Source organism: Zonotrichia albicollis, chromosome 10, assembly GCF_047830755.1.
Source record: "Zonotrichia albicollis isolate bZonAlb1 chromosome 10, bZonAlb1.hap1, whole genome shotgun sequence".
In the NCBI taxonomy this organism is placed as follows: domain Eukaryota; kingdom Metazoa; phylum Chordata; class Aves; order Passeriformes; family Passerellidae; genus Zonotrichia; species Zonotrichia albicollis.
This window is the reverse complement of record NC_133828.1, coordinates 23,967,571-23,984,733: the sequence shown is the minus strand read 5'-3', so window position 1 is coordinate 23,984,733 and position 17,163 is coordinate 23,967,571. Positions and strand designations below refer to the sequence as shown.

The 17,163-nt window shown below is 44.2% G+C and overlaps 2 protein-coding genes across 30 annotated transcripts in view; both read right to left on the bottom strand.

The window, feature by feature from the left end:
* TTN (titin) overlaps window positions 1–17,163 on the bottom strand; it is a 238,208-nt gene that overhangs the window by 180,258 nt on the left and 40,787 nt on the right. For all 29 annotated transcript variants that reach the window (XM_074548385.1, XM_074548386.1, XM_074548390.1 and 26 more), the window contains exons 44-46: window positions 4,783–7,302; window positions 3,839–4,117; window positions 2,195–2,758 (exon numbers count right to left, since the gene is read on the bottom strand). In XM_074548385.1, the coding sequence (XP_074404486.1) occupies window positions 2,195–2,758; window positions 3,839–4,117; window positions 4,783–7,302 (3,363 nt within the window). The remainder of the gene's footprint in view (window positions 1–2,194; window positions 2,759–3,838; window positions 4,118–4,782; window positions 7,303–17,163) is intronic.
* Window positions 22–2,188, bottom strand: LOC141730450 (contactin-2-like). Its single transcript, XM_074548420.1, has 4 exons — window positions 1,465–2,188; window positions 1,080–1,358; window positions 435–713; window positions 22–338 (listed from the first exon to the last, which is right to left on the bottom strand). Exons 1-4 carry the CDS (start codon window positions 1,592–1,594, stop codon window positions 22–24), a joined length of 1,005 nt encoding a protein of 334 aa, XP_074404521.1. The 5' UTR covers window positions 1,595–2,188.

The following is a 17,163-nucleotide window of genomic DNA, read 5'->3' as shown; positions in this document are numbered from 1 at the left end:
GCTGTTCTGCTTCTGGCTCTGTTAGGCAACAGGGCTCTCTGCAAAGAGGCAGTACCAACCTAGCACAGTGAAGCTGGTAGTACAAGAGCTGATGCCCACATCATTGGATATCTCAAAGGTGTATTCACCACTGTCCTGCATTTCAGCAGCATAAAACTTGAGCTGAGCAATGTTATTTTTGAAGCTGATCCTGTATTTTTTGCTGGCAGGGAGTGGCTTTCCATCTTTGAACCATTTGGTTTTCAGCTCTGGAGTGCCTGTGACAGTGTACTCCAAAATAGCTGGTTCCCCTGCTGTAACCTGGATCATTTCAGCTTTTTCAATTATTTTGGCAGGTTCTACAACAGAATGAAACAACTGGTGTTAAGGACAAAAGAAAATTTCTTCTTCTCTCAGGTGGGAGACTGCAGGGATCACAGCACTTCTCCACTGACCTTTCACTGCTAGTTCACCAAAGCAGGACTGACTTCCTGCATCATTCTCAGCCACACAGGTGTATTTGCCACCAGAGCTCAGCTGGACTCCGGTAATTTGCAGTGTTGCTAGACCGTGATCAAATGTCACTCTCACATTGTTATCATCTTTAATAATGTCTTTGCCCTTCATCCATGCCACAGAAATAGGCTCTGACCCTTTCACCACGGCCTGTAATGTAACACTATCTCCAGCCAGAGCTGTCACATTTTCGATTTTCTTAACAAAAGATGGTGGTTCTAGTTCAAAGAAGAGACAAGAGAAAAATACTCATTTACTGTTACTTCATCATATAAAATATGCTACTTAAAGACAGTTTTGTAAGACAGTATGTGCAGTACATGTTGCAATTCAGCCAAAGAGCGGGCAAGTTGGAGAAGTGCTTTCTCCAGCTGGAAGCTAATGGCCCATTAATCTCAATGTTCTTCAAATTCACAGGTTTGACGCCAGATAAGACTCAAGATACACACAGAATTTTAAGAGAAGAAGATATTCTTTGTCCCCAGTCTCCCCATCCTCCCACAAATCCAAAGAAAAGACATTTTATGAAATAAGAGGTTTTTGCCATTCCCTTCAATAAATTGAGTTTTCTCTCTCCCACTGACCTTTCAAGATGTATGTGGCACTGCACATGCACTTCCCGACTTCATTAGCTATCACACACTCGTATTCACCGACATCTGCACTATTAAATGAGGACACCTCCAAAGAAATAACAGCCTTCTGAGAGGTCAACCTGTATTTTTTACTACTGCGAATCTGCTTCTTGTCTTTGTACCAGCTAATCTCAAAGGGTCCAGTGCCAGCAACCTCGCACTGAAGGACGGGGTTGGTGCCCTTCACTAGCTCTGCAGGTTCAAGTGTTCGGATGAAAGATGGAGGCTCTATAAAAGCAGTAAGAAAGAATTAGTCAACCATGCAAAAAAAAAAAAAAAAAAGTAAGGAAGGTTTTTCTCAAGAATGTGACTGGCAGCAACAAGAAGGACAGACCTTTGACAACAACTTCAGTGGTGCAACTGTCACTTCCAACCTCGTTGACAGCTTCACATGAGTAAGTCCCAGTGTCATCAACTTTCATTTCCAAAATATCTAACACAGCCACAGAATTGACAAAGGACATCTTGTGTGTGTTACTTTCATGGATTTCCTTATTGTTTTTGAACCAAGTAACCTGGATTTCAGGAGACCCTTTGATTTTGCATTGAAGGCGTGCAGAGTCACCTGGGGTCAGTAAATAAGATGGATCGACCTTCTTCACAAAGGATGGTGGTTCTGAAAATGGGAAGAGAGGGGAAGAGTTGGTAAAAAGGGGAAGGGGAAGAGAAAAGGCGGAAAAGGAGAGGAAAGGTGGAAAAGGAGAGAAAGCTGAAATTCAAAGCTTTGAAAGATTGCTTCCCAGAGCAAGAACAAAATACAGCTTCACAAGAGATCGGCGTAATCTTTGCTGAGCTGCAGCTTCTGTGGCTTTGCTTTCCCTCTTCATCCATCTCTACCCTGCAGGCAGGAGCAAATCTTGATTTTCTCTGGTGAAAGAAATATTGAAGTAACACATGGTGCACTGTAAGGCAGCAGGGGAAAAGACTTCACAGGGAATGGATCAGGTGGCAGGTCTGAGAAGAATTCACAGTGTAATTTCAGCCCAAAGAAGTCTTTTGCCTGTGAAAGAAGAAATGGGGAACCAAAGAAGATGAAAGGTAAAGGGGGCATAGAACTATCTTACCTCTGACTGTGACGCTGGCAGAAGAGGAGCTGCTTCCTGCCTCATTTGAAGCAGTACACACATAGTGGCCTGAGTCCTTGACCTTAGCCAGAGGAATCTCAAGTGAGGCTATTTTGTCTTCAAAGTAAATCTTATAATCTTTGCCTGGAGGGATTTTGTTTCCATCCTTTGTCCACCCTACAGTTACTTTCCTGTCTTCATCTACCTGACATTCAAGGCGTATTTTTTTATTAACTGCTGACTGCACTGACTGCAAATCTTTAATGAAGTGGGGCTTGTCTATAATGACCATTTCAGTCTGGCAAATATCAGCCCCAAACTTGTTGGAAGCTTTGCAAGTGTAAACCCCTCTGTCACTAGCAGTAAGAAGGGAAATTTCTAAAACATGTTTATTTTCCACTTTGGAGATCTTATGGTGGTCTGAAGGTGAAATAGTTGTTCCATCTTTCTGCCAGGTGATGTCGATGACTGGAGTGCCCGAAACAGTACACAGGAACTTGGCACTTTTGCCAACAAAAGTAGTAATAGGTTCAGGTCTGGTAAGAAACGTTGGTGGAAATGCCTCTGCAAAACAAAGGGGTTCAATGTTATCAAGAGGTGAGGAGTAGAGCCACATTTGCCAGAGAGCAAGAGAGGCTAGCTTGTGACTGAACACTCTTAAGCTAAAGAAAACAGCAGTGAAGGAGATAAGAGGTGTTAAAGATGATAAATTTTGGCTTTTGGTTTTGTACTTCTTCAATCTAGGTATTGCTCCAGAGCTTGAAGGCATTTTGAATCTCTGGAGCAATGTATGAATTAAAGGAAAATAAACAAAGTCTCCCTCATGACTGACATGTCTCCCTCATGAAAATAAATACGTCAGTCTCCCTCAAGACTGACATGTTTGCTCACTCTTCTCTCAAGATGGGCAAGTTTGTGTGCATTTCACTGTTCATGCACCTTTTTCTAGTCTCTAGCACCTAGCACTTAGCAAAGACCACATAAGAACTCCTCCCAGAAAGAGAAAAGTCAGAGTAAAAGAGTCATCATAAAAGAAATGCCCAAAAGATAATGGCTGTAATGGCTTTTTGTTTCTTTCTTTCTTTAAAGAAAAAAACCCACTGTATAGCTCTCAATAGACAAAAAAAATTTGCAAATTGAAACCCTTTAAACCTCCTTTTATTTAAGATGATCTATTTCCCCAGTCACAGAGCTCCCCTTTGGTGACGGCACAAAGATGTTCAAGTATGCAGACCTGCATAACCCGCGTTGCAAGTACAGTTGCAGGATAAATTTAGGGTGCTAGGATAATCACACAGTGACTATTACACCAAGAAATCAGATTTAAAAGTGTTTCTTGTGAAATAAACCTTCAAGAATGAATTCACAAAGCAATCCCATGCCCATGCTGTTTCTTCCTGCTCTCTTTCCCCCTTCCTTCTTTCCCTCTGAAGCTTTCTCACACTGATTCCCTTCATAGAGAAAGCCCCTAAAAGCAGCATTCTCAAAAGTTATTCCTTTTCTATGCTAGTCCCTGCCAAAATTATGTATTCTGATGGCAACCAAGAGTCCTACCATAAACATATGCAAGTATAGAAGTGAAAGCATTACAATACACCCCGGTATTTTGTGGAAAAAGAGAAGAGTTTGAAGGTCTGTACTTACCAGTTACTGTTAAAACAGCTGTAGAGCTTACACTGCCATGCTGGTTTGAAGCCTTACAGCTATATTCCCCACAGTCAACAACTTGAGGCCTTGGGATCTCCAGCGTGGAGAGGTAGTTGGAGGTGCGAATGGAATATTTGTCCCCATCATAAATCTCTCGTCCGGCTTTGTACCACTGGAACTTGACATTGGGAGCCATCTCCACCTCACAGGTAAACTTGGCCACATGATTCACAGCCACTTCCAAGGGTTCAAGCCTTCTCCTCAGGATTGGTGCAACTGAAATTAGAAGCAGAGAGTAACTCAAAACCCTGCCTGCTGCCATTCTGAAATTAAGTGATTGACTGACTGTAAAAAAAACCCAAAAAGGTGAAATACTTGCAATTCACATAAAGTGACTGTAAAAGAAAAAATATCTGTAAGAAATGAAAGCAGTACTAGACTCAGTGGACAGACAGTCTTACAGTGCATAATTACATCAGGAAACAGTGGTGATACTGGAAAAACAAAGTGAAACAGCAATGCACAATAGCAATAGGATATAAATATATAGTAATCTATTCTGGACTTGTTAGAAACTATGGTGTGAATGAGAAGTGCAGTGACTCTAAGGAGTGAGAGAGGGTGCAGCAGTGAGAAAAATGGGAAGAGCAGGTCCACTTCTCAGGCATTAATAGGAGAAATGGTTGGGATTGAGATACAGCTTTGTCCTGAACATGCTAGTGCAATGAAACAAAAAAGTTCCTGACCAAAGACTGGGGTAATGGAAGTGAGAGGCCTTGCAATGTGGTAAAAGGAGACTATCGATCCAGAGAGAAAGAGGGCCCTCTGATTAGTGGCATGATGGTATTAATATTGTATCTCTGTCCAAAGATATACATAGTAGGGGAGGTTCATTAGTAGAGCAGTGCATTAAAAAGATTATTTTATCCCCATAATCCAACCTCTTTTAACAACTGTGAGTTTTGCTGCTGTTGCTCTTTTTCCACCTTGATTCAGCGCCTCACAGGTGTACTCTCCTTGGTGAATCTCCCCGCACACTTTGCTTATTTCTAGTGTGTATGTGTCCTGATCTTGCAAACACTTGAATTTGCTGCCTGAAGAGACCAGTTTACCCTCAAAGTACCAATTCACCTCTCTGACATTTGTTATGACAGACAGCAGCCTGACACTCTCCTCTTCCTCCACAACAGTGTCAACCAGTTTGCAGTGTATGATAGGATAACCTTCTTTGCCCAGCTCATCCTCTGGCTTTCCAGCTCTAGTTTCTAGACCCTCTCTGCCCTCTTCCTCACATTTTTCTTCCCTTTTCTCTTTTCTTTTCAGTATGTCTGTGGGTGCCTCTTTAAGAACATCTGCAGAGGCTACATCAGCACCCACATCCTTAATTAGACCATGCTCAGCCTTGATTACTTGTGCAGACAAAAGGTGTTCCAGTTGTATTTCTGCCTCCATAGTCCTCTCAGCCTGCTGGGGCTCCAGCTCAAAGATTTCATCATAGGATTTTCCGGAGAGAAGCGGACTGGCAGAGAATGGCAATGCTTTGGATTTTTCACCAGTCAGGGAACATTTATCTTCACAAAGAAAGGAATAGAAAACTTCCTTCAGGACCGTTTTCTGGTCAGCTGTCTGAATGTTCACTTCTTCCAAGGAGACTTGGATTTCTATGGGACTGCATCCTCCTGTGGTCACAACATATGTGCACAAGGTATGTGTATTCTCCTTGGTGATGTTTATTGCCTGTACTTTAACATCTTCCTTATCAGCCAACCATTCTGAAAACAAGACGTTTTCCCCACTTACCACTGCAGCTTTCAGTGCATTTCTGATTTGAGATTTTATGTCTAAGCTGCAGCTCTTGGGAACCAGAGCAGTGAGTTCACTGTCTTTGTTGAGGACTTGGCTTGGCTGGAGCTCACAAGAGTACATGGTTTCATGGGATTGTCCTTCTGTCCTCTGCCACTGCTTAAGTGGCTTGGAGAGATCAACATGTTCTTCTTCCATGGACTGGTTTTCTTCCAGCAGCAAGGGAAATCTCACAGCCTGTCCCTCATGTATTCTTGAAGCAAAATCTTCCTTTGCTGTTTCCAGGAAAGAAATGTTCTCCAGGGGGACAGCTTGGCCCCCAGTGAAAGCCAATTCAGAGAGAAATCTTGGTTCAGCCTTCAGCTCACCTTGTGCTATCTGAAAGCCCTCAAGGATCTGGATTTGGTCACCATCCATGATATGGCTCTCAGTGGTGCTTGACACCTGTAGAAGGGTTTGGGAAGCCTCTGTCTTCAGAACAGCCAGTTGCTCTGCTGCCTTGGGGATGATTTCCTCTTTGGGCATGAGTGTCTGTGCAGCTACAGTCCCAAGGCAGCCTGCAAGCTGTGTCTCCATCGCTGCTGCAGGCACCACACCCTGGGGGCCAGCATGGAGGGTTTCCAGGGGCTCTGCCAGAAGCCCGCTGCTCTCTTGTATTGTGGCCGCCTGGGTGAGCATCTCTTCAACACTCTGTGCTGCCAGACAGGTTGGTGGCAGGCCTGGCAAGATGTCCTCCCTGGGCAGCATGTACACTGCCTGGCTCATCTGGAGCTGAAGGAGGGTTGAAGGCTCCCTCATGGGCTCAAGTCTGAATGCTTCTTTCACTGCAGGAAGCTCTCCAGCCTCCTCGTAGACAAGAGGGCTTTGCTCCTCTGCCACCGCAGAGTGCTGCAAGGCCAGGCTCTGGCTGCACACAGAGTGCTCCTGGCGCAGCACCAGGAGCTCAGCAGAGCATGTGGCCTCACCCAGGGCACTCAGAGCCCTGCACGTGTAGAGCCCAGAGTCCTCCTCCACGCAGTGCCACACTGTCAGAGAGCCCGAGCCGTCAGGGCGCTGAGCAATGGAGCGACGGGCGTCAGAGAGGAGCCGCTCGCTCCCCTTGGACCACAGCACGTCGGGGCGCGGCCTGCCCTCCACAGTGTACTCAAAGACTGCCGTGGAGCCCGGGGCACACAGCACGCTGCCCGGCTGCCTGGCAAAGCAGGGGGAGCCCGGCTGCCTCTGGCGCACGCGGAGCTGGGCGCTGCAGCTGGTCTCGCCGTGAGCACTGCTGGCCACGCACCGGTACTCACCCTCATCCTGCACTCCTGCTCGTGGGAGGATGAGGCTGTGGTCACTGCCAGCAAATTCTAACTTACAGTCCATGCATGGGGTTAGCTTCCTACCGTTGAAAAACCACTGGATTTTGGGTGTGGGGCTGCCAGTAACAGAAACAGAGAGCCTAGCTACATCTCCCTGCCAGACTTCAACATCTGAGATCTGTTTGAGGAAAACAGGGGCTTTGCCCTCTTCCTCAATTTTCATCTTTGCTTTGCTGGAATAAACTGGTTTTCCAGGCTCAAATTCAAGTGTTTTCTCTCTATCAGGCAACTGAAGGCCGCTGCTGTAGCCTGCACTTCTTCCTTCCTCAGAAGAGGCAATAAGAGACCTAGTGATGTCTGTATAGAAAAAAATTGTTTAGTTTTACTAGAATATTTATGAGAACACTCGTATATAGCAATACACAGTGTTAGGCCATCTATTTTTCTAGAGCTGGAGGCTTTCTCAATACTATACAGCAGCTAGCAATGAACAGGAGGTCTGTGCTGTCTCCTTGATGCCATGCCTGCCAAAATGAGTAAGACATGCTGTGTTGTCAGGTTGCTTAAGAATTTCCTATCTTGATCAGAATGGGTGTGTCTTTAAACCTGACATCACAGTATGGGTTAGGCATATCCCTCCAGGGTGCACTGTGCAAGGAACAATCAAGCAACATTGATGCATTTCACAGATATAATTAAAGTGGCATGTCTTATACATATTTGTATGTACACCTATGCAAACAATACAGCAAAACAGTGCTAAGACACTGATATCATTCAAAACACCAACAAAAAAACCAGAATGCCACAATTAGGATTGAATCCCACCCCCCTCCACCAAACCAACCAACAAACCCACAATCTTTTCAGCACACTAACCATTCTTTTGATGCAAAGTTCCTCTCTTTAAACTCTATCTTTTGTCTAGCATACCAAAAGATTACTTCTACCTTAACAGCTTTGTCCTGGGTTTGTCATTAGACCCTTAAGTTTACAGCATCATTATTACAAACATCACAAGTTTAAACCTTTAATTTAATATAATTTATTTAAATCTCTGCTTTTGAACTCCCCTCTGTCAAGATGTGGCATATTAAAACTCGCACAATGTCAGAGAAAAAGAGAAGAGACTTTTAAGAGTTTTTGTTTTCTTGCTTTTTTGAATTTATAGATCTATGCATTAGATAACTTTAGTTCCTACAGCAGTTTAAAATGAGAGGAAACAGAGGCAAGAATATCTCTGCAGATGTTTGACAACAGAAACACCAGTGAAATATGGAATTTCTAGGAATGGAAAAATTCATGAAAAGCATGATGCAAGGAAAACCTTTGGAAATCAAATACAGTTGTCCTCACTGAGTAAAGTTTCCTCAGTAAAGGCCCAGAGTATTTAACAGCTATAAGTTTAAAAAAAAGAATAAACGTGTGAGCAGATTAATGTCTCTAGGCACTGTAATTTCTGTAGGCACTGTAACTGAGAAGCTTCTCAATTACAATGTCTTCAATTTTAAAACTTATTGAGATAAGAATTTTTGCTGCACTCCAACAACAAACATAAAAATGAACAAACTCTGTCACCCAATTCTTTCTCATTTGTTTTAGTAATTATTAGTCTCACCACAAATGCCATAATATAAATGACATAGCACAGTGATTACAGTGACATAGCATGCAATGATTAACCTCAGAGAAGAAATGCTTAAGTAAAAAAAAATTATAGCAGTCCTTCAGCATTACTTACCAACCTTGTTAAAACAGTAATAAATTGTGCAAATAAATTCGAGAATGGGTGGCAGAATTGGGCCAATAAAATAAAAAAAATTAAATATATAAAAATGGCACAGTGAAACCCATGTTAGCACAGGAGAATGCTTCATACATAGGAGTGTGGCAAAAATTAATGCACTTTTGTGTGTTCCTGGATATTTATGAAAGGAGAACTATACAGATACGTCTTCATATTTTAGATAGATTTGTAAAATGAATAAAGTACAAGAAGCAATGGAGGTAAATAATTTCATATTTATTTCACAAATTAACCATACATGTTAACATTCAATATACATTGATGACAAATAAACATATTTAATTTTTTTAAGATACTTGTTTTGTAGAAATGAAGATAACATTAAATCTGAAAATAAAATGGTGAGCTTTTTGATTCCTATGAAAACCACAAAATTTTGAAAAGAGATAGTCAAGCTATACCAGTTGTCCCATGCTAAGTTCATTCAAACCTAGGATTACTCTAGATTTAATAGTTGTAGTTGTTTAATAGTTGATAGGTGAACCAGGTGCTCCTGGCTAATGTACAAAACATAAACCAAGACTTATAAATTTACATAAACCACAAACACCACTACGTGGGTAGAGATAAAGATGCTTGGCCATATATTTCAGATGTGAATATGAACTTGGACCTGTGTGGCTTATGGCTCAAAAAACAAGTTATGGGTCTCTTTCTTCTAAAAACATTCAGATTTACATGCAAAATAAACACACTTCAGAATTGCGCAGGACCTAATCAAAGGGCCTCTGACCTCTTTGACTTTGGAACTTAAACACCCCTGACAACCCAGCTGACATAGAACATCAGACAATTCATGCCAACCTCCCTAAGGACCTCTGCTGTCTAATCAACCAGTTAGTGCTACACATCTACACAAGGAATGGATCAAGGACACATCATGGAGTAATTCATTTCCAGCACAACACTGGGCCAGACAGTCATACTTCTCTTTCCTACCACCATGTCAGAAAGCACAATTAACTCTGCCTTTTAACATACAAATCTTAAATATTAATTGAGGGGTCATGACTGAGAAGACACTGAAGTGACACATTTGCATTAGCCTCAACACTTCAGTCATTTTACCTGGGTACTGGGTTATTAGAACTTGCCACTCCTGATTTTAAATTTTTATCAGGCAACACAACTGGGCAAGGTGAATATTTTGAACAAAAATTAGTATCCCAGGTGAGCGATGGGATAGTCTTAGAAGATCACAGATTTTTTGAGACATGGTGGTCTCACTGTGAGGACACATCAAATTCAGAAACAAGAAATGGTATGAACATTACTGAACATACTATAGGAGTAGTTTTAATGCTTAAAGTCACCTTGCTTAAAGCAGTTTGCAAGGGAACTAACAGCAATTTGTAAATAACTGGAAGAATCTCATTAATAGGTAAACAAAGTAAAACCAATTTTTGCTTAAGGATCTTGAACTCAAGATCTCATCTTGACATATAGGGGACTGGAAAGCTGGTATGTGCATTAGAAAGTAATTTAGTTTCTGAGGAATGTTAATTAATAACTTTCCTCCATTTAACGGATTTTCTTAATCAATTTATCATTGTTTATGTAAGATAGATTTAATTCTGATTCAATTATGTCAGCTACTCCTGCTTCCTCCTAAATATTAGCATTACTTTAAATATAAAAATATACATTCACATTGAGAACATTAATGCAAAAATCTCCCGTGCTGAGAAAATGCCACACATAATAACTGAATATATTCCCCTTATTTCTGGTCATCTCGTTACAGAGCACACTTAACTGTTCTTAATAATAAAAAAAAGGAGAGAAAGAAAAAAGGAATATGTAAAGATCCAGTTCTAATGTGAGAAGAATATTGCATAAAAATATCTTACTTTTTTACTACTATGCATTTTTTTACGAATGACACTGGAATACAGGGACAACCAAAATTATTTTAATGAATTTACAGTAATATAATTGATTTGTTATTATTACGCTCCCTTTGTCCTTTCCCTTTAACTTCTAAAAATACAGTACAAAATATGCTTTCATGTTTATTACTTGGTAATAGAGAAGAAAATCCTGTTCAGTCTCTACAAGTGCAAAATTTTCATTTTCCTTCCCATTTCTCTGCTTTTCTTTGCAACAGCATAATTTCATTGACTTTAAAAAGGCATTTAATTCCATGAAAGAGGCCCATAGATGTAAGAATTTTGCAGTGATAGAAACCATAAACAGGATTTGAATCATGTTCTGACACAACATTGTGAGAAGGGGAAGTAACAATTTTAAGGAGTTCTTTAACAGAACTATACCCAAACTAAACAGCAAACATAAGTTAGTGTTCCATACCTTTAGGTCACAAGAAAAAGGTGGTGTCTACATTTTCAGGTGATTTCTGGCCTACATAAAACAGTAGTGATTGCACTGTTACAGACACATAGGTATATATACATTATACAAAAAAATTAGTCCTACGCAAATGAGTGTCAATTAAAATATCTTTACAAGAATGAGCAAGGAGCATAGAAGGAGTCTGAAATATCCCTCAGTGCAGAAAGTGTGCACAAAAATCTATGCATGGATTAAATCTCACTTAAATTCCCCAAAGAAGGCAAACCTAAGTGAAATACAAATATGCCCACAGAGTGGTTTTCATCCTTAGAGAGATGAAAACAATGCCCCTAAAATGAGTGCTGCATTTTTAGCTGCAGTGAAGAACATCATAAAAACACTTAGTATTTCAAGACAGACTCTGAAATAAATGATGGAAATTTAGTATAATGTTAACACAGCACAAGTCTCAGCAGTTCCTGCCCTGTTAGTAGCTACACATTTGTACTGCCCACTGTCACTTTGCACCAGGTTTTCAATGGTAAGACTGTGCAAGCCGTTCTGCTCTTCCTGTGCACAGTACCTATCCCCTTCCAACAACACCCCATCCTTGTACCAGCGGACACTGGGACAGGGGGAACCAGTCACAAGACACTGGAAGCTCACTGAGGCACCTACAAATGTACTGTAGTCAGAAATAAGCCTCACAAATCTGGGAGGAGCTTCTGTGACCTGGAACTCAAAGCTGCAGCTCTCTGAGTCCTCTGCCCTAAACTCAACCCGTTCCTCTTCAGATGGCTCTGCAAACACATCAAAATTAATGTTGACATGCTTCTCCCCTTCCACTTCCTGCTCTTGTTGAGTCACTGCGAGCAGTTGGATCGCTTTTTCTGAGTCATCTTTATGTGGCTCAAACTCAAATTCCAGCTCTATTTCTGACTGGTCACCTGGGCTCACAGTTGTACTCAAAAGCAAGTCACACTTCTGGGACCTGTGTGGTTCACAGCCTGTGACTGTCTCACTGTTCACTGCATTTGCTTCCTGCTGAGCCATGACCACAAGCGAACCTTTACAAGTCGCTTCTCCCAGCCTATTAGTTGCCTGACAGCGATACAAGCCACTATCAGAAGGTCCTACATTTTTGACCTTCAGACTGTGAAGTCCCTCCTTCTGACTCACAACATACTTCCCTGTGCCAGGTGTCGCACATGCGTCACCTCTGAACCACTGAACTACTGGGACAGGAGTACCTGTTACAACACACTCAAAAACTGCATCCAAGCCTTCTGCCACCTTGATATCTGTAACGGGCACAGCAAAGCGTGGAGGCATTTCAGTTACTTGGAAATCAATTTTTACATCCTCATTCTCCCCTGCTGCCAAGCCTGCAGCTTGTTCTAACAAGGCAAGTGGAAGTACATCTAGGGAAACCACCATGCTCTTCTTGTCTGGGCTAAACTCAGGACTGGTTATGATTTTGACCTGCTTCTCAAACTCTTTCACTTCATTTTCATCCAGCTCCACTTCCAGGAGGATTTCCTGTGGTGAAGGGGACCTTGAAGATGTGCTTTGCTCCATGTCAAAGTGTATAACATGCTGGTGGGTGACAGGGGGTGGCAGTGCCAGTGACCGTCCATCTTCAGGCAAAACCTCCACCTCTGCAATACTTTTAGCTTCCCCGACAATGTTCACTGCATGGCACAGATACTGTCCTTCATCAGCTTTCTGGACATTAGTGATTTCCAGAATATATCTGTCCCCATCCTTCTCTATTTGCACTCTCTCATCCAGCTCCAGCAGAGACTTATTATGATACCACTTCACTCCTGGCTTGGGCACACCCACCACCTCAGCCACAAACATCAGTGTGCTGCCCTCATACAACCTCCTCCTGCTCAACGCCTTGAGGAATGCTGGTGGCATGTCCCTGCCTGATGGCTCCAGGGCTTCACAGGGGGTCATAAACCCATTTGACTGGGGCTGGTCTGGAGGCTGATGCCTCCTCTCACAGAGGGGGAGCATGGTCAGGGCATCCATATACTCCCCAGTGGGTGTCCGGTAGCGTTCCGGTGGCGTGCTGTCCCCCGACGCAGAGTAGGGTCCCTCAAAGGGTGTGAAATACTGCTCTGAGGGTGTGTTGCAGTTTGAACTCTCGGGAGGCGAGGGGTAGTGCTCAGGGGCCATGCTGTACACCGAGCCCTCGGACGGTGTGGAGTAGCGCTCGGGCGGTGTGCTGTACCCCGAGCCCTCGGACGGTGTGGAGTAGCGCTCGGGTGTGCTGAGCGGCGTGTGGTAGGATGCTGATGAAGCAGTTTCAAAGATTTCCACGGAGGACGGAGGTGTGTAGAAGCGGTCTGAATCAGGTGACTCCTCTCTGCTCCCACTCTCCAGCTCTATAGACATTTCTGACTCAGGAGAGAAGGGCCGGGCAAATTCCTGATGGTTGTTGTAATAATCATAAACCATGCTGAAGGTAACCTCCTCCACTTCCAGTGAAGTTATAGTTTCTTGCTGCTCCTTCTGAACTGTGCCTTTGAGAGTTGGAGTTTCATATATCCCAGTGGATCTTAAATAACTGGCCAGGGACAAATCAGGCTCTAGCTCTGAGATTAGAACAGCACTGGGCTCTGGACCTGCAGAAGTATCCTCCCACATTTCTTCTCCATTATTCTCAGAGGCTTCCTCACTGGCAGTCCTCTTTTTGTCCCAAGACTCCTTCCTTTGCTCCTTCTCTGCCACAGGATCATCCATTACTAACCCAAGGATGAGTTTCCCCAAAGAGAAGCCCTTGGTTGTGTTTGGTTCCTGCTGGATGTCTCTGAGCATCTCCTCAGGGGAATCTGTGCTTTCCATCTCACAGCTGAAGCTGCTCCTTCCTGGCTCAAAGAACTTTTCTGTCTCAGAACCACCATCTTCCTCAGCCTGATGCCCAGCCTGGAGTTTCTTTTCATGTACAGCTTTTTTCAAGTCCATGATGAAGCTGTCACTCTGGGACTCTGTGGTCTCCAGTCGTTCCCCACTCTCCCACACATGTGTTTCCTCAACTCCTCTTTGGAAACCTGGTGTGGGCTCCACGAGAAATTCATTAACTTTTTCTTGAAGTGAGTCCTCTCCACAGACACTCATCTTTGAATCCTGAACTTCTTCAGCAGAATATCCCTCTTCAGCAGACATCATGACACTGCCAAGATCCCCATTAGGAGTTTGCAACTCAGCTGTTGTGATTTCTCTTGGCTCTTCTTCTTCCTGGGCATCAACCTCCTCCTGATGCATCCTGTAGCTCTGACGCAGCTCCTCACTCAGAGACATTCCTCCTTCAAGCACATCACCTTGGTGCACTGGGGAGATCATCCCAGTGATGACCTCCACACTTTCCAGTGCTGGGGGGTTTTGTGCCTGCTCCATGTGCACAGTCTCTGCAGCTGGGAAAGGCTGTGCAAACTTCTTCAGATCAAATACGATCTCAGTGTCAGGCTCAGGGGGCAGCAGCTGCTCTCTGAAATGCACCTCTTCCACTTCTTCAGCTTTCTCAGTAAAAACCTGACCTGAGTTTTCTATGCCAGGAGGAGTGGGGTTTAGATTCAAAGAAGGGCTGTATGCATCAGACTCAATTTCTTGCAGCATTTGCCTGTCACTTTGTATTTTCCAATGTGTGCCATCACCATCATCAATCACTTCTTCTTTAGAAAGATTATCATCAGCTTTAATGCTCTGTTCAATACCAACTGATCTCTCCTGCTCCTTTTCCTGTTCCTCCTGCTGCTCTCCTGCATAGAATTCATAAAAGCCAAACTCCTCCTTTGTGGGGGTGCTTGCAATGTGGTCCTGCAGGTGGGGCACCCTTGGCTCTTCCACAAGAGGCACATCAGGAGTCACAGCCTCCCTGGCAGGGGCATCACACTCTGTGCAGACATCACTTCTGTCTTGTACCACAGGTGATACAGGAATAAAAAATTGTGAAACCTTACATTCTCTTGCCAAAGGAGACTGCTCAGGGGCATGTGCTTGCCCTGGCACTTCAATAAATGATGAATCCTTGCACTCCCCTGCCAGAGCAGACTGCTCAAAAGCATGTGTTTGTTCTTGCATTTCCATAAATGAGAATTCCTTACCTTCTTTTGCCAGATCAGACTGCTCAAAGGTATGTACTTGTTCTTGCACTTCCATAAATGATAAATCCTTACACTCCCCTGCCAGAGCAGACTGCTCAATAGCATGTATTTGTTCTTGCACTTCCATAAATGATAAATTCTTCCCCTTCCCTGCCAAAGCAGACTGCTCAGGAGCAGGCATTTGTTCTTGCACTTCCATAAATGATAAATCCTTGCACTCCCCTGCCAGAGCAGACTGCTCAGGACCATGTATTTTTTCTTGCACTTCCATAAATGATAAATCCTTGCACTCCCCTGCCAGAGCAGACTGCTCAGGAGCATGTCTTTTTCCTTGCACTTCCATAAATGGTGAATTCAAGATGTCCCAGGACAGAGTATCTGTATGTGGTAGCACTTTGCCTCCTTCAGGCTCCAGCTCCTCAGAAAAGTGACCTGAGTCCTTGGCCACCAATTCACATCCTTCCCTTGATATAGTAGAGTGCAATTCAGTGGTATCAATTCCAAAGCTGTGTTCCTCAGAGAAAGCTTTTCCTCTGTTCTGTCTCATCTCAGAAATACCATCTGTATAACTCACCCTTTCTTCTCTATTGACCATTTCTTGCCTTGCATAAACTTCTGTGATATCCAGCACCGTTGTTCCCTCCATCTCACTTTCCCTTATGTGAGGTGTTTCCTCACAACCTTCCAACTGGTCACCAGGAGGTGGAGACAACCTCAGGGACCACGGTAGGTGGGCTTCCTCCTCCTTGGGGCATGCAATTTTTTCCTCTTCATCCCTACCAAGTATGCTGAGGTCTTGGAGGTGCAGAACATGGTCCATGGCAGGCAGTTCCTCAGTGCCTTCAGCCCTGCTATACAGCTCGGGTGCCCTGGGCTGCACTGTGAGCTCAGAGGCAGTCTGTGCTGTTCCAGCCACGTTTGTGGCCACACAACAATATCGCCCAGCATCTGTGACAGAGACCTCTTGAAGGTGTAAGCGGTATGTGCCATTCTTGCCCTCTTCAAGCCTCAGTCTCTCACTGACAGAGAGGTTCTGGCCATTCAAGGACCAGCTCACGACTGGTGAGGGCTGCCCAGACACAGCACACTCCAACACCACTTCCTCTCCTTCACAGCAATGAATATGTGCTGGGGCTTCTCTCACAATTTGGGGTGGTTCATTTCCCATATCAAATGAAAACTTAAATTTGTGCTTCATGGTGGAAGCAGCCCGCTCTGGAGAGGATCGTGGGACCTCTCTCATCTCTGTGTCTTGCTCTGGCGTTGGAGTGGGGGCAGTGATTTTGATTTCCACAGGCAACGACAGCAAGTCTGAGTCTGGAACTGCACTTGGCAGTCCCTTCTCTGCTGCAAAGACCACACCAACTTCCTCCTCCTTCATTTTCTCCTCTTCCTTCTTCTCTTTTTCCCTTTTTTCCTCCTTCACCTCTTTCTTCTCCTCCACTTTAATCTCCTCCTTTTCCTTCTTTGCGTACTGATAGGCTGGCATTCGCCACCTCACACGGAGTCCAGCTGAGGTGCTGACTGTGCCCAGCGGGTTGAAAATCACACAGGTGACAGTGCCACCATGCTGTGGGAGCACAGATGGGAAGGTCAGTGTGGAGCAGCACCCCGTGGTGTGGACAGCAGTGCCCTGGATGCGCCCCACGGGCTTGTCATTGTTGTACCAAGTGACGGTGGGCTGTGGGCGGCCGTGGAAGAGGCAGGAGAAAGCACATCTTTGTCCCTCAACAGCTTCCTGGGGCTTGATCTCCTGTACAAAGAGGGGTGGGCAGGGCTCCAGGAGCCCACCTTGCACCTGCCATCTCTCCGCCAGGTCCTTGGACCTGGAGTATTGCTTCACTACCTGCACTGTGAGGGGCTTTGAGCCAATCATTTTGGCAGCCACCTTACGTGAGCTGGGCTGCTCAGGAGGTGCCTCCTGAGGTGCAGACATGAGGAATTCCTGCTTCTTTTGCAGTGCTGCCCTCTTGGCTTCCCGCAGCCTCTGCAGCTTCCAGCGGGTCT